Below are 23,949 nucleotides of genomic sequence, written 5' to 3'. Positions count from 1 at the left end.
TTCCCAGAAGCGTACTTTCGGTCACTGTGTAAAAATTGGTATTAAATAAACCTTTGGTCTGATGCAGGATGGCTCTTATGTTATTATATTCTTAATCAGCTGTTCTTAACCTAATCAATAAAACTGCACTCTAGCAGGTAAAGAAGACTGGAATTATTAATATTATGATACCGCTTTTCAACTAAGTTCATAGAACATTTTACATAGCAAAATAAATTGGAAATGTCAGAGCCAGTCCAATAAAGATTATTTTGCTACATACACACTCCAATCCACCAGGAAGCCATTTATTTCAGACCAGATTCCACTTCCGATTATTATTATTATTAACAGTATTTATATACCGCTTTTCAACTAAAAGTTCACAAAGCGGTATATAAGTCTGATGCACTCAATTGTGCATTGAGTTCAATTGTGCAAGTTGCCTCTATCCTTATATTAGCCCAGGCTTTTGCAATGACTTGCCTGATGTTGCCTATGTTTCTGCCAACCTCCTGCCCTGCCAAATTTCACTCTGTTCTCCACTATCACTAATGCAGAAGATTCCCTCCTAGCCTGCCTTGGCTCCACTACCTTGCCTCACCAGGGGAGGGGGCAGCAGTTTTGAAATCCAAACTTAGCACTTCCTATTATTTGGTTTCTAAAGAATACTTTTTCTTTGCACTCCTCGCTCTCCCAAACACCCTGTGTTATCACCTGTGGACCAACCAGCCTGCTTGTAAGCAGAGGAGGAAAAGCTGTGCAAGGTTTCCAGCTTCTCGGGCTGCACTGGCACCAGTTCATTATTCTGTGGACCTGATATGGAGAGAAGGAGAAACTGCAGTGGGGAGCGAGTCACCCTAACAAATGCCCCTGATGGTCTGCAACCTGACACCAACCCTGTTCCTGCCTCTTCAGATCTGGTACTTCCAACTTTTATAATTTTTCTGATAGCAATGGAGCCAAACTAAATACCAAATATACTTGGCTAAGCCCAAAATATTACAGACTTGCCTCATGACTAACCAACAGTAAACACGATTCAAGCATTTAGAGGTGAGAGAAGCTGAACTCCAGCACCAAACCCTTGAGACATCTGAACACCTTGTTTCTGTGAAAGCACAATTGACCTTGGCAATGGATGAATGAAAATTGAAGGGTAGGTACCGTTTGAGTCTTACCAGCTTTGACTGCATGCCCTGAAATAATCGAATCTTTGACTAGGTGTTTTTCATGATAGGCGAACGATGCATATAAAACCAAAAACCCATTTCACAGAAACAGTGCAAGGCTGTGATTTCGTGCTATTTCTGTGTTTGGTGTTGGGCTTCGATTTCAGGTGTGTTATGTCTGAACACAAAACCATCTCAACGCTGCGTATTCATGGACCACCCAAGAGTGTGAGAGGAGGGGATGAGAAGTAAATTTTATAGATGCTGTGGTATATTTGCTATGCAGAGGAAGTATGCACTAGATATAACATTGGAAATTACAAGTTTTGACAGTGGTCAGGGTAGAAATTAGTGGTTTCATTGTCAGTCGGTAAAATTTAGAATGGTAACCTTTATAAACTTAACCTGACATTCTGAAACAAATCCCAACAGTTTGCCCAGACCAGACATGCATGACTTCATCAAGCACTTTCACTGGTAATAGATAGGGCAGACTGTTTAGCTGCGGTGCTGCAACAGAAGAAAACTGGGTATAAAAAGACAGACCATGTATAGGCCCAAGTCTATCTTTTAGAGATGCATCTTTTAGAGATGCATTACTTGGGCTTTTTTCGATCAGTAGAAAAGAGCTCATGGGTCTGCTGAGGGTTAAAGACTGTAGAAAAAGGGCTGCTTTTGTTGATTAACTGGTTTGATTAATCACTAAACAATAGTTTTAACAGACTAAAAAAGTAGAGCTGAAATGGCCATCTTGGAAAAAGAATAGGAGACTCCAAAGTGCTGAATAAATGTTTTTTAAAAAAACAGATATTATAAAATGTTCCAGGGTAATCATGAATGCTGGATATGTTTCAAGCTAATAAGCTCTTCCTCAGAGGCAAGAGGGAAGTAGTTTGATCAAAAGCTGAGAAAAAAACATTTTCCATCATCTAAAGTGGTTCTTTCCCATTTCTGTGCCCCCTTCAAAGGTGGTGAAATGGGAGAACACTTTAGGGAATCAAAACAGAGCAAACAAGGGGGGGCGTACTGGTGGGAGCTGTGTTCCTCTCAGTGACTAATGGCCACCGTCTTTCTCCTTCCCAAGACACAGAATAATGGACTCATTTCTGGGGGGAATTGGGAGAAAGATAAATTGGGGGGAATTTGGAGACTGATGGAAGAACAATAGAAAATGTTTCTGCTGCTACTGGGAGAAGCACCACCACAAACAAATGGAACGAGACCTTGGTTTGCATCCAAAGACGTTCTCAAGCGTATTAAGTGAAATCTTTTACTTCTTCTTTTGAGTGACAGATTCCCAGTGCTGCATCACAAGCTACTTTTCCGACTTGGAGGAAAGCTTGGAATGCAATCTGTGACCTGGCATGGAGATCTGTCACTCAAAAGGAAGAAGCCAAAAATCTCACTGGGCATGCCCTTGGGCACACTCTGGCCAAGCCTATGATTTCTTTAATTGGGTAAAAGCTCTGCTTTCCATACATATTATTTTTGATTCACTAGATTTTTCTTTTTTGATGAATCCATATGTTCTTCTTTAATGCAGCCCTTTTTGTTGTGGGAATATCACATTACCTGAGTACTCCACCAGCAACGCTTTATGTTGGGAAATGGTGATAGCACACATTTGTTAAGACTGTTAAGGTGACTACTGTATGAAATGTGATTGCACAGATCTATTACATGTGGGGATATTACTGAGTTGTCTCTGTTGTCAGAATTGCTTGCGGGATTATCGCATACTGGGTAGAATCGAGACTCTGATTGTGCCACATTCTTTGTGCAGAAAGGGCCTGAGAAGACATGATCCTTGGCCAGATAATTTTAGTGTGCACTTCCACAAGGGAGTGGAAGTGTTTGTCAACTGCAGAAAAAAAAATCAACAAAGTTGAGAGGCACCTTAAAGGCTAACACATTAATTGTGGCATAAGCTTTCCTGGGCCAGAGCCCACACTGCATATTGCATGAATTTTAGGAAGAGCCTGATTTGAACAAGTATATGAGAAAAAAGCATCTCTTCACTCTCCATCTTCACATACAATCTTTTACTGAAAAGTAAAACCGAAAGTTATGCAAAATGCACTACATGATCAGGTGGGTGAGTTTGTTCAAAAACAGTTGCTGGAAGGGAACAGCAAAATGGAGTAAAGTCACAGCAGAGATGGGCGAGGGGCTTTATTTACTTAATTTGATTTAAAATATTATATCCCATCTTTTCCCCTAAAAAGTCCAGGGGGGCTTAGTAATCAAAACGCTTATAATACAATAAGAAAGCAGTTAAAATACTGTAGCAACACAAATCTTCCTGTGTCCCTATAAAGCCAAACTAGACATTACATGAAATGTGGCCCAGTGGGTTTTTTTTTAAATTGCCAGTGAATGAACCCAAATCCTTCTGCAAGCAAGTGTCCTACCCAGTGGCATAGCTATAAGGGGAAGGAGCAGTAAGTACCACAGATGCCACAATGCGCAATATAAGCGGCCCCTCCCACTTGCCGTCGAGCCATTCCAGGGAGCTATGGCAACATGCAGACAAACGCGCACATTGTGTTGCTTCCCAGATTGGTTCCCACAGCAAGTGGAAGAGGTCACTTGCATGGCGCACTGTGATGCCTGCAGTACTTATTGCCCAGACCCCTTGTAGCTACACAACCAGCTCTCCACGAGCTACAGCCCCTCCTTCAAATGGCAATATCGCAATCTTTAAACATCTTAAACCTGAAAAATAGCACCATTGAAATCAGTGAGGCTTAGAGTTTGTGTAGGGTTAGGGTGTATGGGTGAGGACTCAAGACCATGCACATGGAAGTAAGTTCTGTGGAAATCAAAGGGACATACAAGAAATCCAGAACACTTCCTGGTGCCAATTTTTTTAAAAAAAAACAATTATATCCTTTGGATTTGGAAAAAAAAAAAGACTTTCAATCAGTTGACAGGAAATAAAACCCCAACAACCTCTGTTTCTTTGTAACTGCTTCAGGCACTGAATGAATATATTTTTTCTTGTGGGTGGCCGGGAATATGAACATTGACTCTTTATTAAATGCAATGAAGTCTCTCAACACCATATAACAAGAGATCTTTGACTTTCAGCCAGTCCCACCACAGGTCATTTTTACGGCTTTCAAGATCACGGTAGGCCTAACTCTGGTAGGCCTCAGCCTGTTACCTCTGCTTGGCACTTTCAGAATGAAACAAGCACCAACCTGTATGCTGTGAGGTACTCCGCGTCTCCCATGGGGGGGTCCAGGCCACCTGTCCAAGCAATATTTATATTATAACCTTCACCAGGGCCACTTCCAACCTAAAAGGAGGGGGAAAGGAGGGGGAAGTGCCAGGGGGGAGGATGGAAGAGGAAAGGCAGGGAGTGAATCAAAATAAGAAAACATACCCCCCCCCCCAAAAGGTCCTTTTGAAACAAAACTTCAAACAGCATGTCAAATCAAGCCAGCCCTGCTTGACAAGGACTGTTCTGGGTTATGCACTTGTTCTACCCTGGTCCCTTGGTCCCAGTGGACTATTTGGTAATCGAGTGCAATTTAAAAGCACCAGTGGAGGATGAGAAAATTAGGGGTAATCATGCAACGCAATTACCCAAAGAGATACAAATAAAAATGGGGCTCTAAAGAAATAAACCGAACCTCATTTGGGGCTCCGCTGCCAGGGAAGAAGTTGCCTTCATCATAGCGATGGAGGGAGACATACAGGATGCTGGGGTCAGCATAAAAAGCCTGCTGTGTACCGTTGCCATGGTGAACATCCTATAGGGGAAAGAAAACAGATGACAAATGCAATCATGTCCAAGCCTGTGTGCTGAGAGCCCCTCTCCTCTGTCTTCTCTTCTCCCTCTCTTTGTGTTTCTCCCTCCTTCTTTCCTTCCTTCCTTTTCTCACTCCCTGTTCCAGCTGCCCTTCACCCACCCCAAACTTCCTGAACTTTCAGGCAAATTACTCTTTAATACACTCATTTTTTAAACTGGCTTCTAAAAATCAGGAAACCACAGTGAGCATGCCCTTGAGACTCCAGATGAGCAGTCATTGAGAAATCCCAGTCCTTTTGTACAATTAGATATTATACACCGGCTCTTTGTACTCCTTGTCTCAGTGATGGAATCTAGCATCCTGTTTTATGGAGGAATTTTATGACTTATTAACTGCCAACAGTTCATAACCCCTCAGGCTTAATTAACTAGTCTCATTGGCCTTAAAAAAAAAAAAAAAGACTAATGTTTAAAGTCCAAACTAGTATTTTTCAGGAGGATCTGTGAACTACAGAGCATTTTCGCCATTCTTGAAAGAACACTAAACATTCGTGCATTCATTGATTTGCCAAGTTCTACTATTGAGGTCAAAGGGTTTGCAACCAGCTGAGTAAATTGGCTTCCTTGACACATTCAGTTCAGTTAGCATTCCCTCAGCAACTAGATCCACATCAAAAGGGAACCCAGATGCAGAAAGGACTTCATACTTCATGTTCGTATAAACATGACGGCTGCCGCTGAAGATGTAAGAATAAGATCTCATTAGCGTTGAGCAGCCTGATTCTCCAAAGGCCGCAAATGCCATTCATTCCATATGAGAATGCACAGTAAAGAAGGAAACTGCAAATCCTCTGGCAAAGGGCAGTAGATGAACCTAGAAGTTCTGTATATTAGATTGTACAGCTACATACACATTAATGCTTAGCAACTTTCAAGGAAATGTGCTAAGGATTAGAATGTCAGTGCATTTCGTTATAGCCTCAAGAGTCTTGTGAGGGACTTTATAAAGCACATTCTTCTCAGTTTGTATGTTCAAATAAATAAGAAAGGCTAATTCAAATATTGCATCTATATTGCATCTATCTATATCGAGACAGTAAAAACCACTGGCCAGAAGAGGAAATTGCAAGAACAGTCACATATACAACAGCCATCATGACATCAAACAGACAAGAGCAGGTCATGTGGCAAGACTTGAACCTGAAAAGAACTTCTGACAAGTCTGGCCTGTTACTTGGGCTGAGCAACAATGGAAACTCATCACCATAGACTTGCCTTGTCTCACAACATCCACCCGACACCCATGCCATAAGAGTTTACACCCAGCCTTCCTTCAGTTTGCTTTTTGGACTCTTCCACAGAAGAAAACTCCTACCTAACTGGAAGGAAGGAAGTTTCTGTGAATGAAGGTTGGAATGTGTGCAATGAGTAAAGACTAAACTATGTTATGGAATGATTGGACTTGAATAAGGCCTTCTAGAATAATATCTCCATGTGTCCTGAAGTAACTGTGGCAATGAGCTGGGTATGAGACACGTGAGCAAAAGCTGCCTGCTCTTCTAGATTATTGGCAGCAGCCAAGCACATGAGAAGTAGCTTAAAAATCATACCGACATGAGACACTACAAATGTAGCCTGCTGTAGTTTCATATCTGTGTAAAGTTCAAATGATCACATGGGTGATTCTCACTGGAAAGAAGGATTCTGAGTTTAATGTAAAGACATTTGCTCATATTTACATTTAGAAGACTGGCACTAATAATGTCTTGTGATTAGTCAGGGCAGTGAAGTTATTTCTTAGAGATGGTTCTTTTGGAGGCCAAGGGGTTCAGAATGAGGTGGTGCCCATAATTCTGAAACAGGCGGTGTCTTCCTTGCCCTACAGCAAAGCATTGAGGGGAGGGAATGCCCCCAGCATATGATCCTCACTAATGCAAACTGGGCATGTGTGTGTGATGTGTTAACTTCCTACTACTGTTTCTGGGCTCACACAGTGATGGGGCAAGGTGAGGCAGATTGCCTCAGGTGGTAAATGGGAGCGGGTAGCACCTTGAGCCCATCTGCAACCTTCACTCTTACCTCCCCTGGTCCCCAGTTTTTCCCCTTAATTGTTTCTCCCTACTCCACTGCTCTATGACTTGAAACTAGGCAGCAGATCAGGTGGGACCAGGAAGCTATGCATATGGTTTCCAAGGGGTTCAGATAGAGTCTCTTCTAATGCCTGTGTTAGAATTAGAGCTCCCAATCTACAAGTTTTTGCACACCACAGCATGCCAGAATCTTTGAATGCTCATCAGTGGAACCAATGTTTGACTGAGTTTTGAAAGTGGGTCCTAGTTGAAAAAAGGAAAGCAAAACACTTATTCACACATCTAAATTATGTGAAAAGTAAAGAACATTGCAGGCCAAATAATGCATTGTAATAGTGCTGTAGTTCTATGTTATGTGCAGAAAAGAAAGCTACTCAGTATTCTATGCAAATTCAAAAAACTTCACCAAAAAACCCACGTAATTTAATCAGCTTCTTGAACAAGATACTTTTATTTCTCTTTTGCACATGTCTACATGACTATAATAGCTTTCACAAGGCCACACACCAAGTGAGGAGGGGGATGAGTGACCCTAGAATTCTGGAATCTCCCTCTTGATGTCATTAAATGCATCCTGCCCCAGTAGGGATGTGGGTCTTCCCACATAATGAAATTTGAGTATACTAGCTATCTACTCTCTACTCAAGTTGAGGTTCAATCTCAGTTACATTTTGGGGTAATACAGAGCTGGAGTTTCTCATAGAACCCGGGGGATATTTTATGAATCTATAATATTATTAGGCTATTTTTATATGTTCAAATTAATGCTGAAATTGGATCATGTTATTTTCTAAAGAAACCAGCTTCTGGACAGATGAAGTCACGACACATTTTTAAAGAATTTTCAAATTCACAGCAAGCTCATTAGTATGTTTAGCAAAATCTGCTCCCAAGGAACTGTCATGGCTGATTGTGTAGGTAATGACTGTAATGTATCACAGGTTGTCATTCAAAGATTTCCAAGTCTAATGAAGTCAAATGTAGGCAGGTTGTATTCATCATTATAAGCTCATGTGTTTATAATATAAGCTTTCAAATGTGAGTTCTTACAATTTGTGTGACCCACCATGGGCGCAATCCGGAGGGCGCCCTTGGCTGGCACCGAAGTATGTCATGATAGTGCCATAAAGCACTTTTGCATCATCATCTTAGGAGAAGGGTAGGCTGGCCCAGATAAGATAAGCCTGTTCTGGTTGAGTCAGGCAAGGGTCTGAGGTCATGGAGAGGAGCCATTTTGGAGCAGGGGGAGGTCAGGCAGTGGACAGGCCTGTGGGCGGGTGGTGGGTGAGTGGGGGACAGGGCCAGGATCTGGCACTTGTGCCAGATCCTAAACCCTGTACCAGAAAGCCCAGGGCAGCTCTGGGCTTCTCGGATCTGCGCCACCTCTTTAGGTGGCACAGATCTGAGTCGCCCTATTGGGGCCACTGCAGAGTGACATGGGGTAAAGGGAAGTGATTCCCCTTGCCCCAGGCTGAGACGCTGTCAGCCCCAACCCTGCTCTGAATGCAGGGTAGGCCAGTTGGCCTGCCTTCTCCAGGGCAGGTTAGGATTAGGGTGCCCGTCCGTTACATATCAATAACACTTGCTTGATGTAATCTCTGCAGAACACATAAGTCCAGGTATGCTACCTAGATACTAATTCAGGGATGCCCAAATCTTGGCCCTGGGGCCGCTTGCGACCCTCAAGAACTCCCAATCTGGCCCTCAGTGAGCCACCAGTCTCTAAGGAGCCTCTGGCCCTCCAGAGACTTGCTGGAGCTGACTCTGGCCTGATGCTACTGCTCTCTGCGTGAGGGCCAACTGTTTGACCACTTGCGTGAGATGTGGGACAAGGGATCCCTCCGCTGCTTGCTGTTTCACATCTGTGATGCAGCAGTGGCCGCAAAGGAAAGGCCGGCCTTGCTTTGTGCAAGGCCTTTAATAGGCCTTGAGCTATTGCAAGACCTTCATTCATCCATATAAGTTCCATCTCTAATATATTCATTTATGTAAATTTATTCAAATTTGAAATGTAAATTAATTCCCCCACAATGTCAGAGAGATGATGTGGCTCTCTTGCCAAAAAGTTTGGACACCCCTGTACTAATTAAAGACAATTAGTCAGTGAGCCACAGACAACAGAAATTATCCAAGATCCACAGAGGCCAAAATCATGTATAATTCAAGTGCTTTGATTATCATTTAAATCATGAATTTCCTTGCTTCAGGAATATGCATTACTGTTATTCATGTTCTTATACAAATTCATGGAAAACAATATCACTGGCTGAATATCACTGGCTATTAGTTATGATGGCTACCTCAAGATTCCAAGGCAGTCTGCTTTGGAATATCAGAGCACCAGCAGGACAGGGATATATATCTCCTGACTGTGAAATTCCCACGGGTTTCTTGTTGGGCACAGTAGGAAACAGGATACTGGACTAGAGGGGCCTTTGGTCTGATCCAGCATAGCCCTTCTTATGTTCCTGTTATGCTTTCCCCAGTTTAAATGTTGCCACACCCATCTGGCAGGTCTGGTAAAGGCAATGCCCCCACTCACCTACTCCAGATGTTGGCCCATCCTGCAACGAGGTGTGTAAGGATCTCCTCCCATTATATGATGTATAACTGTACTTCTCTGCCCTACCAGTGTAACACAACTGTGCTATAGATAAGGCGAGATTATCAATATCACCTTGCATAGAAAGCAATCTTACAGTTAAAAATGCAAATACGGTATAATCTGCTCTTCTGCTATACAGTACTTTGCTTTTTAAACAAACAAGAAATCTTACATGACATGCAGGCTGGTGGGAGAGTAAAGAACATAAAGTAGTAGATTTCGAATGACATGCTCATGGATACAGAAGAAGGTGCCTGTGTGTCTTTCTAACATATAGTAGAGTTCATTTAATAAGTGAACACACATAATAGGATCAATAGCTATCAAAGAGACACTTCCACACAGGCAGCAACCATTTGTATTTGAGTTTAATGTTAAGAAGACAGATGCCTGACTGAATACTATCTTGGTTCTCTTGTACCCTGAGCCATGCGGTCTACATTGCAGTCTCTTTCGGCTCCCTGTTTGTATAATATCTCACCCATCTTGGTGTATGTGCACATCATGTGGTCATTAAACTGTTGCTATGTGCTGAAACCTTCCCTTGCATGGCAAATGGCATAATTGGTGGATGATGACAGGGTTGCTGCAGGCATATCAGGCAGTATTGCTATGCTTGCGTTGGATCTGCTTCGGTATATACAGTATTAGACAGTCATTCACCTTGGTGGGACAGCCGGTCAGCAAAGTGCCACTATAAGATCATCACCCTGTCACTACCACTGCAGAAAATAATCTGCAATTATTATTATTATTATTATTATTTTTCCCTAATTGTGTATTTTCATAATACTGGGTTAAATATGTAATATATACTTGAAAACAATTCTGAATGACTACAATCCGGGACCAACTACTGTTATCACATCCCTTGCATTTTTTAGCGATTGCATATTCTCATTTCAAAGGGGAGAAAGTGAATAGCTGCTAAAAACTGTGACTTTACAATAAGACTTAAGCGGGCGATAAAAATAAGTTTTAAGCTATTACGCTTTCAAAAAAAACCCCACCAAAACCTTAAACATATTTTGTCTTTAAATCTTTTATCACCTGCAAAAATTAATTAAATGCAGATGTAACAGGTTAGGTTTGGATGCCAGGGTTCATTTCCTGTCTATGCTTTTTCAAACAACTTATTACACCTCCTCCCAATGTGTAGGCAAAACAAAAATGGTGCTCATAAATCAAACCTCCAACTTTTCCTTAAGGCTGTGTATGAAGTTGGTCCTTAAGTCGGAGGCAAAGCTCAATTCATTATTCATGAACAGAATGTATAGACAACATGCCAAATGACAATTGCACTTGAACGAGCCATTTGTCTGAAACTCTAGCATGCAGTAAAAGATAAATCTAAGCCATTGAGGTTGACTTTGTTGTTGATGTTGTTGTTAAATTAGTTTTCCTGCAAGAAAATCTTCCTGTACCGGCACGCATGAGTTGCAGCCCTCTTAGGAAAAAACCAGGTCTTGTGGATTTCTTACAATAATATCTGCATTGCACAACATGTCAAGTTATTATCAGCTTAAGAAGGAAAGCTAAGCTGGTTACCCCAAAAGCCACATAATTTAACTATTTCAAATTTATATTCTATAGGGAAAAGTAAACTTGGGTACTTGTTGGGTCATTTTAACAGTGGAAGTATCAATTCATTTAAGGACTATAAAAGTCACCCTGATCTGCGCCTTCTTCTCATTAAAATTGCAGTTAACACCATTAAAGTGAAACATACATGTTTATGGTTTCAGTACTGCCATCCTGGATTTAATGAGTTCCCAAATTCAGAGGAAAAACACACACCTTTATTACTTGTAAGTATTAAAGGCAGGAAAACCTGACATATAAAAAGAAGGAAAAAATACAACTCCTGTTTTCTCTCCCTACCCCCTTTCTTTTATTGAGAAACCCTGAAAGGATGATGAGAATACATACCAGATCTACAATCAGTATCTTGCCTATATTTAGCTTGTCTCGCAAGTATTTGGCAGTGATTGCGACTGAATTAAAAAAGCAGAATCCCCTGTGGAATAGAGGAGAAGAGGTATTTTACAAAGGACATCAGTCTAGAAAACAGTTATGCATAATGTTCATGGTTGTGTGTGTGTGTGTGTGTGTGTGTGTGTGTGTGTGTGTGTTTTAAAATCTGTATGATCTCTGAGGCCATAAATCTGCTTCTGGGAGTACCTCGAAAGCCTTTTCAGTCATCTGCTAACAATTAGAGTTCCTCCGAGATGTGCGCAGCACAGGTGATTGCCAGTAACCTTAGCGCTCCAAGATGGGCAATATTCCCTGGTACTTACATGGCTGTTGATTCTTCAGCATGATGGCCTGGGGGCCTTACAACAGCAAAACCATTCTGTAAGAACAAGATAGGTTTTCAATTACCAGATTTTGAAAAGAAGAAGGGGGTGGGGTGGAGAGAGAGACTCTTGTCTTTCTACTGAGCACAAGACAACAAGCACACAGATTTGGAATCTATAGAAGGGTTACCAAGCACCACCTTCTGCCCTCTTTACCCCATAGAATTAGCTAGAGCAATGCATGGCACCCCAGCTGCATGTGGATCATGTTTTCTAGAGAAACATGGGAAGAGACCATTGTGCAACACGGAAATTACGCATAGTAAAACAGAGTCAACGAAACCATTCGAAATGCACTGGTGATTGCAAGTGACAAGCCAAATGCCTCCAGAAGCTCAAAAACAGGGCATGAAGATGAAGACCATCCTCTAATGCTTGTCCCCCAGCTCCTGGTACTCAGCTGGCCTTTGCACATGGCGTTTCCAGCTATCACAGCTTATAGTAATTGGTAGAACTGTTATCCAAGGGCTGCCTTCTAAAGCTCCATGTGGCCCCAATGCACATATTGAGCTCCATGCAAGCAGGGATTGCACATTGTTCATCTATAGCTTTAGCCCCAAATCCTAACCCGCTTTCCAGCACTGGCATAGCTGTGCCATTGGGACGTGTGCTGCATCCTGCAGTTGGGAGGCACTCACAGAGGCCTCCTCAAAATAAGGGAATGTTTGTTTCCTTACCTAGGAACTGCATTGCTTTACGTCGGTGCTGGAAAGTGGGTTAGGATTATGCCCTTAAGGACCTAAGCAGATTCAATTTTCCAGTGCGGATGCAGCCATGCCAACTGGGCGTGCGTTGCATCCTGTGGTGGTGGGCAGTCACAGAGGCCTCCTCAAGGTAAGGGCATATTTGTTCGCTTACCTTGGGGCTGCATTGGTGCATAAGCTGAATAGGATTGGGCCCTCACTGTCTTTGATAGAGTAGGCCTTTACAATGTGGGCATCAAAGTCCTCACATGAATGGCTAAATCTCACTTATCTGTTGACCTCAAATAAAATTTTCATTTCATTGTATTTTTGTCCCCCCAGAGTGCCATGGTTATGACCTTAACAAGCCAATGGATGAAAAAAGAACCTACAGAAACTGTCCTCATATATCCTCATCAAATACAAAAACTGGACAATAGTCTTGATATTAGTCTTAGATTCAACTTGATATTTCTGTCTGTATGAATGTAATTGTATTATAAAGGAAACTATAAGATTTGACCATTTTTTAATCCAGCAAGGCTTAATCCACCCTGAAACTCTACAGCATCTCTGCTCTGCTCACAGAAATATTGTAGGTAAAATGCATGAGAAATCCACATTAAATCAAGATTAACAATGCACAGCAAGGAAGCAACAAAAACAATTAGAAGCAGAATGGACATTTGATTAAGAAGAAATATAACAGAACCCGCCTCTTACAGAAGACTGACAGAATATGAAATTATTCAAGGTATAGGCAAATTCAGTACGATTAAAATTCCTTTATTTTTGTACGATTGTTTTTCCTTTTCATGTGGAGGAGATGATAAACTTTCACATTCAAAAAAGGTCATTGTGGGGATTAGAAAACGACGGATGATGGAAATTCCATATTTCACTAGACTATAAATCAGGTTTAGGAGCCTGACACAGCTTGCAACTTTATTGGATTTCCTAAGTCAGTTTATAACACGCATTCTGGCCATTTAATAGAAGCCTTTCATACCGAAGAGCCATCGAAAGATGCGATGTTCAAGAAATAGCATAAGCTACTGATTCAGTGGCAACGCACCAGTTAGAAGAAGTCACCATCTCTTCCCAGCACACCACAAAGGGAAGAAAAGACCAGTAAATCTTTGCTAAATGACTGCAGCCCAGAAACAAAAGAGTAGGTAGCAGATATGTAAACTTTTGCTGATAAGGAACACACAATTTAACCAGCCCCTGACTGTATCTCTCAGAACAAATCAGGAGAAAATTACTTTGTGTTTACTTAAGGCAACAGCTAAAAATATAATTGATACTCTGGGCACCTGGGCCAAGCATCATAGCACAAAAAATCTAGTGGTTGCTGTCCACCTCCAGACCTGTATAATTATACAGGCCAACACACATTTTGCTTCCTTAAATGTTACACCAATTCCTGGGTATACTTGGGGTGCCGATTACAAAAATGGCATCCGTTTTTGCCATATCACATCTAGTTTTGGAGAAACGGCATAGACTCTTTAGTGAATGGTTCAAGCAGCTTTCTCATGAGGAAGCCTACACCATGGCTTCCTCATGAGGAAGCTGCTTGAACCATTCACTAATGAGGCTATACTGTATCTCCAAAACTAGATGAGATAGGGCAAAACGGATGCCATTTTTGGAATTGGCACCCCAAATTAATATCAAACTACCATAAGGTTTGGGAAAAACTTTTCTGATGCTCAATTTTGTAGGCCTATGTTATCAGGACTGTGCAAACAACAGTAATATAGGCCCAGCAGAGGTGTATACCGCAAAGAAAGAAGGGTTCCACTAAATCCAGGAGAGTGCCCGCATGGCTAACCAGCCAAGTTAGAGAGGCTGTGAAGGGCAAGGAAGCTTCCTTCCGTAAATGGAAGTCTTGCCCTAATGAAGAGAATAAAAAGGAACATAAACTGTGGCAAAAGAAATGTAAGAAGGTGATAGGGGAGGCCAAGCGAGACTATGAGGAACGCATGGCCAGCAACATTAAGGGGAATAATAAAAGCTTCTTCAAATATGTTAGAAGCAGGAAACCCGCCAGAGAAGCGGTTGGCCCTCTGGATGGTGAGGGAGGGAAAGGGGAGATAAAAGGAGACTTAGAGATGGCAGAGAAATTAAATGAGTTCTTTGCATCTGTCTTCACGGCAGAAGACCTCGGGCAGATACCGAAGCCCGAACGGCCCCTCCTGACCGAGGAGTTAAGTCAGATAGAGGTTAAAAGAGAAGATGTTTCAGACCTCATTGATAAATTAAAGATCAATAAGTCACCGGGCCCTGATGGCATACACCCAAGGGTTATTAAGGAATTGAAGAATGAAGTTGCAGATCTCTTGACTAAGGTATGCAGTTCAGTTCAGTTCAGTAGACCTTTATTGGCATAAAATACAGAGAAAGAACAAAACAAAACAAAAATATACAAAGACACCACAACATAGACATCAGTCTTTTCCTCACATACTGCCCAGAGTTCCAGAGCTCTGCCTGGCAATTACCCCAGATAAAAAGGCAGCGACCCTATCAAGGGTCTCAGAGTCAGATGTGGAAAGGAGAGACTGAAGCATGATTGAGTCCTCCCAGCCCTGCATCCTAGTTAGCAAAGGGCCTAGATATTTCTTGCGTGAGACATCATGAAGTGGGCAGTAGAAAAGGGTATGTGTTATGGTCTCAATACAATCCCTACCACACTTGCATTTCCTCTCCGAGTAGGGAATACCACTGAACCTGCCCGATAACACGGCTGATGGAAGAGCATTACATCTTGCAAGTGTGAATGCTCTCCGAGCCTGTGGGCACTCCAGGTGATAAAAGAAGGAGGCCAGTTTCCCAAAACTGATTGGAACATGGAGATAGAGTGGAGAGCATGTGGTTCTGGCGGCACTAAACAGCTCTTGTTGTTCGATGTCAAGAATTCTTTCTTTGACGATTCTGTAAGCAGCATCACACCCAATCATGCCTAGCTCTGCAGTGTCCAGCCCTATTGACTTGAGCTTGGTTAGAAGATCAGTGATCTCTAATGGCAGGACTGAATCCGACAATAATTGGAGCATTAGACCAGAGGGGGTAGGGTTAAATAAAGTCCTAAACCAAAATTTCAGTAATCTAAGCCAAGCAGTCGTCTTTAGCCGAATTAACCCCACCTCAAGACACAGAACCGAGTAGGGAACGCACCTGGGTAAACCCAAAATCTTCCGCAGAAAGGAGGCTTGAATGCGTTCTAATGGTTGGGTAATAGCCTTATACCAGATGGGAGAGCCATAAAGGACCAGGGAAAGAATCTTTCCCTTAAATGCCTCCAGAGCAGCTGGAACATAACCATTGCCGCAGGTAAAAAAGAAACGGGAAATAGCTGAGGACGCCAGTTTGGATGCGTTCTGCACTGCCTTACGATGAAAAGCCCAAGTGAGCCTGTAATGGAAGTTGATTCCCAGGTACTTGAAATGCTTAACCTGCTCCATTTTATTGCCATTACAAGACCACTTAAAAGCCTTCCATCTATTGGCAAATATCATTATCTTAGATTTAGCATAGTTGATTTGCAATTTGTTGGACAGAAGATACTCTTCAGTGCGATTCAGCAGACGTTTTAGGCCAATCCTAGTTTTATCCTAGTACGGGATATCAGTACTGCATCATCCGCATACAGAAGGTATGCAACTTGTCCCTCAAAACGGCCATGGTACCAGAAGATTGGAGGATAGCAAATGTCACGCCTATTTTTAAAAAGGGAAAGAGGGGGGACCCGGGAAACTATAGGCCGGTCAGCCTAACATCCATACCGGGTAAGATGGTGGAATGCCTCATCAAAGATAGGATCTCAAAACACATAGACGAACAGGCCTTGCTGAGGGAGAGTCAGCATGGCTTCTGTAAGGTAAGTCTTGCCTCACAAACCTTATAGAATTCTTTGAAAAGGTCAACAGGCATGTGGATGCGGGAGAACCCATGGACATTATATATCTGGACTTTCAGAAGGCGTTTGACACGGTCCCTCACCAAAGGCTACTGAAAAAACTCCACAGTCAGGGAATTAGAGGACAGGTCCTCTCGTGGATTGAGAACTGGTTGGAGGCCAGGAAGCAGAGAGTGGGTGTCAATGGGCAATTTTCACAATGGAAAGAGGTGAAAAGCGGTGTGCCCCAAGGATCTGTCCTGGGACCGGTGCTTTTCAACCTCTTCATAAATGACCTGGAGACAGGGTTGAGCAGTGAAGTGGCTAAGTTTGCAGACGACACCAAACTTTTCCGAGTGGTAAAGACCAGAAGTGATTGTGAGGAGCTCCAGAAGGATCTCTCCAGACTGGCAGAATGGGCAGCAAAATGGCAGATGCGCTTCAATGTCAGTAAGTGTAAAGTCATGCACATTGGGGCAAAAAATCAAAACTTTAGATATAGGCTGATGGGTTCTGAGCTGTCTGTGACAGATCAGGAGAGAGATCTTGGGGTGGTGGTGGACAGGTCAATGAAAGTGTCGACCCAATGTGCGGCAGCAGTGAAGAAGGCCAATTCTATGCTTGGGATCATTAGGAAGGGTATTGAGAACAAAACGGTTAGTATTATAATGCCGTTGTACAAATCGATGGTAAGGCCACACCTGGAGTATTGTGTCCAGTTCTGGTCGCCGCATCTCAAAAAAGACATAGTGGAAATGGAAAAGGTGCAAAAGAGAGCGACTAAGATGATTACGGGGCTGGGGCACCTTCCTTATGAGGAAAGGCTACGGCGTTTGGGCCTCTTCAGCCTAGAAAAGAGATGCTTGAGGGGGGACATGATTGAGACATACAAAATTATGCAGGGGATGGACAGAGTGGATAGGGAGATGCTCTTTACACTCTCACATAATACCAGAACCAGGGGACATCCACTAAAATTGAGTGTTGGGCGGGTTAGGACAGACAAAAGAAAATATTTCTTTACTCAGCGCGTGGTCGGTCTGTGGAACTCCTTGCCACAGGATGTGGTGCTGGCGTCTAGCCTAGACGCCTTTAAAAGGGGATTGGACGAGTTTCTGGAGGAAAAATCCATTATGGGGTACAAGCCATGATGTGTATGCGCAACCTCCTGATTTTAGGAATGGGTTAAGTCAGAATGCCAGATGTAGGGGAGAGCACCAGGATGAGGTCTCTTGTTATCTGGTGTGCTCCCTGGGGCATTTGGTGGGCTGCTGTGAGATACAGGAAGCTGGACTAGATGGACCTATGGCCTGATCCAGTGGGGCTGTTCTTATGTTCTTACAGAGAAAGAACCAGGTGGACCTGTCTATCTTCTATCACTCACATTGAACATGCAGCAGTACTGACCTGCATGACCATAACAGATCTCATTAGAGGGGAAAGGGCCTAAGTATTCCAAGGTACATTCAATTATTATGAGTATATCTTGAAATCTTGCCTATCATGATCCAAACATACTTTTACACAGTCAATATGACAGTAGTTGAAGTCACCCATTATGACACTTTCTCCTTTGGTTACCTCCCTAATTTCTTTCTCCATCTCAAGAGCATCATCAGAGTTTTTGGCTGTGGAGGGGAGGATAGTATGTCCCTATTACTCAATTAGTTTTGGGGCATTGTACTTAAACCCACAGTGAATGCCAGTTTTGAACATTTCTGCTAGACTTTACTAATCAGCCCTTTTTCACATCAGAAAAATGTGACAGTTCCTGTGGCTACCAGCTCTGCACCAAATTGACCCGTATTAGCCAAAGGGAACATGAATTCATTTATTTGGGCAATACTAAATACCAGACAGTGATCTCAGAACGGTGGTTGAAGGTCAGACAGAAAAGCAAAAATATACTCCAAAGATAGACAGTCTAACACCAAGCGATATGTTGAAAATGTAGCCAACACACATAAATTCAAAGCATTTTTACACAGACGCTTGTTTATTCTAGGATACAGACACCATTATACGTAGACAGAAGGTTAAACTGACTGACAGAAATGCACATTAGAGGAAAGATTCATGTCTTTGTCATTATAAGCTTGATTCTGTGTATTTTAAACTTCAGGATATGACTGAATAGAAATGCACCAAACATGGTCCAAAGTCTAGAAATGCTTAAAACAGAAATGGCAAATCAGCAATATAGCAAAGTCTTCACACAGGAGGAAAAAAATCATTCTTCCAGTTCATCTCCTCATTTCACTGGTCTATAGGAAAGGACAGTGAGAGTTCAGTTCCTTCATTTCTACAAATCACTCAGTTATGAGTTAAACATATGACAGGTTGTTTATTTTCCAAAGGGTATCACTCCTATACACCATCTTCCTTTTCTTCGCTGGTCTGTCATTCAGGAATTCACAAATAATGAAGGCAGAAACCTACAGAAGTCTATGACATGTTGACTGTCTGGTGACTTGTGATTTGGCCAGATTTGCAGGAAGCCAACTTAGGGCCCAATCCTATCTAACTTTCCAGCCCCGGTGCAACCTCAATGCAGCCCCTAGGTAAGGGAACAAATGTTGAGACGACCTCTGTGACTGCAGCCCCAACACAGGAAGCAGTGCATACCCCCATTGACACAGCAGCACCAGCACTGGAAAATTGGATAGGATTGGGCCCTTAGACTTGTTTGCCAGGGCCACCACAGAAAGGAAAGACACAATAGGCTCAAGTCACAGTAGACAGGTTTAGGTGGGATATCGTGAAAAATATCCTAATAATGGTTATTCCACATAACAGACTATGCAAGGAAGTTGCCAAATCTCTGGCCCTGAGTGTTTTGAGATACTGAATTAGTATATCTTAAGGCTGACTTCACACTAGGGAAATCTCACATTATAAAAGCATGTGCCAGGTATTGGCTATTATGATGTTGCTGTTAAGAAATTATTATGATTTCTGTTAAGTTTCCTCATAGCTGTCCACATTCTTTTGATATAAGAATGTGAAGTCAAACCAAAAAAACAAACAAAAGTACTTTAGAGGCAAACCTGATCCTAAAACAGTTGGATAAACTCCTAAAGCAGACTTTAGGAACTTTCTGATCCTAAAACAGCTGGATAAACATGCAAAATATATTTTATTTCTAGTCTTCCTCCTAGTTGTGACTCATTTATGCATCCCCCTATCATTAAAAACTGGGATAACTTACCTCAGGTGAAGGAATGGGAGATGACATTGGTTGAGAACTTGGGAGGAGCTGGTCATATATTTATTGTTTATGATGGAGTAATTTTTACAGATCCTTCCCACTGCCAGGATTTGGGCTTTAAAATGTTGCATCCAAACACACACACACACACACACACACACACACACACACAAAACCTCTGTACTTAACAGAGTTACTCAAGCAACGTTTTGGAGTGCCAAGAAAACAATAATGGCCACATGGGAACAACATTTTATCTCTCAGATACATCGAGTAGAGTTTAGGAAAATAGTTTTTAGATACTTAATGTTCTTCAGAGGAAAAAGTAGTGAAGTAGTAATGAAGTAGTAGTGAAGTAGTAATTAGCTGATCAGGCTAATTATTGCCTCTTCATTCTTTGTTTATCAACCATTATCTTTGTTTTCTGATGGTATCTAAGTTCCAAGGGAGAGGAACTCTACATACCCTCTGTCACATTTCTTCTTCCGTATCTCCCCATTACTTTTCCACAAGGAGTAAACTGAAATGGGACTGTTACCATCACTTTCTCAATCAGATTGACAGCCCAATCCGAACTGGGCTTTATGACAGCAGAACAGAGGTTCTTCTGCTGTAAGTGGCCATACAGTGACATACACAGCTGTTGGAGATCTGCTGCTGGCTACCCACCAGAGCACAGGTAAGCTGGTGCAGTGGGCAGGTGACAGGAAGAATGGGGAGGAAAGTGACTGGGTGGGAACAGGAGTACAGGTGGGAGGCAGAATGGGTGAGGGAGGTGTGGATCCTAGCAGCACCTGTTCCTTCCCCCCTTATTCTTCTTGGATCTGCATCAACAAAATGCAGCACAGGTGCAAGGGATGCAAGCCTCTTATCTCGCAAGCTCCCTGAGGCATCTGGTGGGCCACTGTGAGATACAGGAAGCTGGACTAGATGGGCCTTTGGTCTGATTCAGCAGGTCTCTTCTTATGCCATTGGGTCTGAGGAAACCCATGGGGAGCAGAGGCTTGCCCTGTAGTAAGAGAAGAAACACCCCCTTATCTTAAGGAGGACTTCAGCACTCTTCCCCCCCCCCCCCACAGGATGCAATGCACACTTGTGTGGTACAGTTGCATCAGCAGGAGAGTAAGGATTGGGCTGTTACTCATGCTGTAAAAAAGAATGCATGAAAGTAACAATTTTATTGATTGCAAAACACTTTTTCCCCCTCATTCTGGGAGGCTTTATGACAGATGGTTTATGACACTACGCATTTTATTTTTATGGTGAAGGCTTTGGGTAGCATCAAATATATCAACTTATTTGAAATAGCAATTGTATGTTTCCTTCATCTTGGGTTGAAATAGCAAACAGACAGAAGGATAACAATGAATGGATATAGCAAAAAAAAAAAAAGTCATTTTGATTCTGATCAGTCCTGACATATCAAAAGGAACCATCCCAGGAAAGCCTACAGTTTTGGTTTCCAAGGATATTCATTTCAAACTATTTTAATTCAGTTAAATGATCCCTACCAAGAGGGCAATTCCACACACATCATCTGAAGAGAAGTTTGGAGGGGCTCGTGCTTGTTTTGGTTCAGTTCAACAGGATGTTCGAGATAATGTCAGAACTTATCATCCTGAAAGTGATTTCTCTCTGCCACCAACCCCCATGCGCTCCAGCTCTTAGCTAGTGGAATGTTAGAACAACTTTCTGGAGTTTACTGGCAAACTCCTCTCTGTTACACATAAGTTCAATTAAATCACGTCTTCTCAGATCATCTGATTTTGCTGATGCATGGTAAAACATCTCAAGGGGGTATAAAGAAGCACAATGAAATGAATGGGTGAGGGAAGACCAGGATCTAGGGAAGGAATATGCCTGTGTAGGAGACAAGCATATGGCTATTTTCATCCAGAGCAGAGCTTGCCTCTTTTGCAATGGGCACTGCTGCTGTAAAAATAGTAAGCACAGCTCCGGCTGCATTTACAAGCGTGGTGCTCTTCGGCACAGGGGTGTTTCTTTCCAGTTGTGTTGCCAGGCCTGGTGGCTCCTTGGGGCTGGGTTATGTCATGAAGTGGCATCCCCCATGCCTGCACTGGCACCCCCTCCCCAGCACAACTGTGGCCCTTACTCTGAAAAGCTCCATTTGGAGCCATACAAAGATGAAGGGTGGGCAGGAGGGCCGATTTTGCAGCATTTGCTGTACAAGCAAGGTAAGCACTGTCACCTCCCTTAGCAAACTGCCACTCTGCCACAGGGGCAATGTAGCCCCCCAGCCCCGCCTCAGTTATGCCACTGTTCCTTTCTAAAAAGACAAAAAACAAAATCATCACCCTAATAATGAATCTGTGCTACTTCAGGCAGAAGGTAGGAATGGGATATGTGCTATCATGCCATAAATTAAATCATGCCAAAATAAAAATAAAATTAGCCAGCCTACACACTCAGATCTTGTCTGACTAGAAGATGAAGGCTAGGACAGAACCTCTAAGTCACACGGATCTCCAACAACAGTTCTAGTTATTCTCCAGTCCCCCAGTGCAGACCTAGAAGAAGAAATGTCATTTGTGCAAAGCATATGTTTTGTCACAGAGCCACATGGCTGGTTTAGAAGATGATACAGTCCAACTGCCTGTCCAGTCCTACAAGAAGAACAATATACATGCACATCTTTCCCCACTCCAACCCCACCAATGTGCTGCCTGTTTTGACATAGTTGGGAGGGGGGGCAATGTCCAAACTGCCCCAGATTGTGCAACTGAAATACTATTTAATACTTAAACTGCATTAATATTTAAATGGCACAATTAAGGGCTGTTTGACTATTCTACCATTCTATGTGAGCATGCAAAAATGAATGTGGCAAGGATGGCAAAAGACAGGTGTGCACAACCTCCTTATGTGATGGGACAACCAATCAGACAATATCATCTGAACTGGCCCATTGCCTCTTTCCATGGAAGCCAGTTGTAAATGTCACTGGGGGAAAAAAAACATGCAGAAGGTCATTGGAGCCATGATCACACAATCCAGGATCCGAGTCCCTAATGCATTCTAACTCCTTGTCTGTTTACAGAGAGGAACTGAACTGAAGAGGGAGCAGTAAATAATCTTCCTTACAATGACGCATATAGCCCAACTTCTAAAATGTTTTGCCATGGCAATGTTATTCAGGTTAGGACACATTCCATCATTTTTTTATTTGTACGTCCCTCTATTCACAATGAAGCAATTGCAACTATCATCAGGTTGTCATAGAATTCATTCCACGGCAAAAAAGGATTGTGATTCCACTGGACATGCTTCTCCTTCTAGAGAAAAAAGTGGGCAGTGTACATTGTACAGGGTTTGTTAATAAAACATATCCCTGTACAGATATAAAGCAGTAAAAGGAAGTCACAAATTAGCCCCTTCAGAACCATCTAGGCCAGGGGTAGGCAACCAATGGATATATGTGAGCTACTTAACAAAATGACGAACTGCCGAAGATCTACTGTGATGTATAAGGTAGTAAAAATTAGGTTTTACATTATTTGCATACATTTTTTAAAGCAGATTAAAGATAAATTATGTTTGAATAGTGGGACCCGGTGTACCAAGAAGGGTTTAGCATTCGCTGGAGGTGTTGTGTGTATGAGAGAGAGATGGAGTACACACTAAATGGCAGTACACATTAAATCTCAGCTCAGCTTTCTGGAAGTTGAGTTTTTGGAACCCAGGGAGCTCCAAAGATTGGGAAAAAACAAAGATGATCTTGCTTTGTTATTTGTGCAAACATACAGTTCGAATACTGGAGGAACATGTAAGTTGGGGTGGCTCCATTTAGCATGGCATTGAATATATAACTCAGACAACCAAAAGGTTGCAAGTACACAAGGAACAACATTATCCATGGAAGCCACTGCCTGCAGAGAGGTGATATCTCAGGAGGAGTCAGAAATGAATGCAAAGCTCTGCTATGAAATGCCAACATGAACGTTAACAGCCTCTGCCATTCCTGCTACCTAGTCCAGCAACCAGCTCCTTGGGGCATGTCACAAACTGAAGCACCCAGGAAACACTCAGGTATTAGCAACAGGGGCCAAAGAGACACCCAATTAAAAAGTGATGCCTGAAATGTACTGTACTCTGCACGCACTCAGAGGCAAATCTATTTTATTATCACTTCACACATGCCTACCATTCAAATGTCCCTAATCAGCCCTGGTGTAA

At 42.5% G+C, this 23,949-nt stretch overlaps 1 protein-coding gene across 1 annotated transcript in view; it reads right to left on the bottom strand.

Moving 5' to 3' along the window:
- Nucleotides 1-23,949, bottom strand: part of HDAC9 (histone deacetylase 9) — a 518,896-nt gene that overhangs the window by 92,205 nt on the left and 402,742 nt on the right. Inside the window, exons 18-21 of the mRNA XM_066626951.1 lie at nucleotides 11,901-11,956; nucleotides 11,533-11,620; nucleotides 4,790-4,909; nucleotides 4,355-4,452 (exon numbers count right to left, since the gene is read on the bottom strand). Of these exons, the coding sequence (XP_066483048.1) occupies nucleotides 4,355-4,452; nucleotides 4,790-4,909; nucleotides 11,533-11,620; nucleotides 11,901-11,956 (362 nt within the window). The remainder of the gene's footprint in view (nucleotides 1-4,354; nucleotides 4,453-4,789; nucleotides 4,910-11,532; nucleotides 11,621-11,900; nucleotides 11,957-23,949) is intronic.

Source organism: Tiliqua scincoides, chromosome 5 (genome assembly GCF_035046505.1).
Source record: "Tiliqua scincoides isolate rTilSci1 chromosome 5, rTilSci1.hap2, whole genome shotgun sequence".
Classification (NCBI taxonomy): Eukaryota; Metazoa; Chordata; class Lepidosauria; order Squamata; family Scincidae; genus Tiliqua; species Tiliqua scincoides.
Note: the sequence above shows the minus strand (reverse complement) of the source record. Positions and strands in the feature narration are given on the sequence as shown.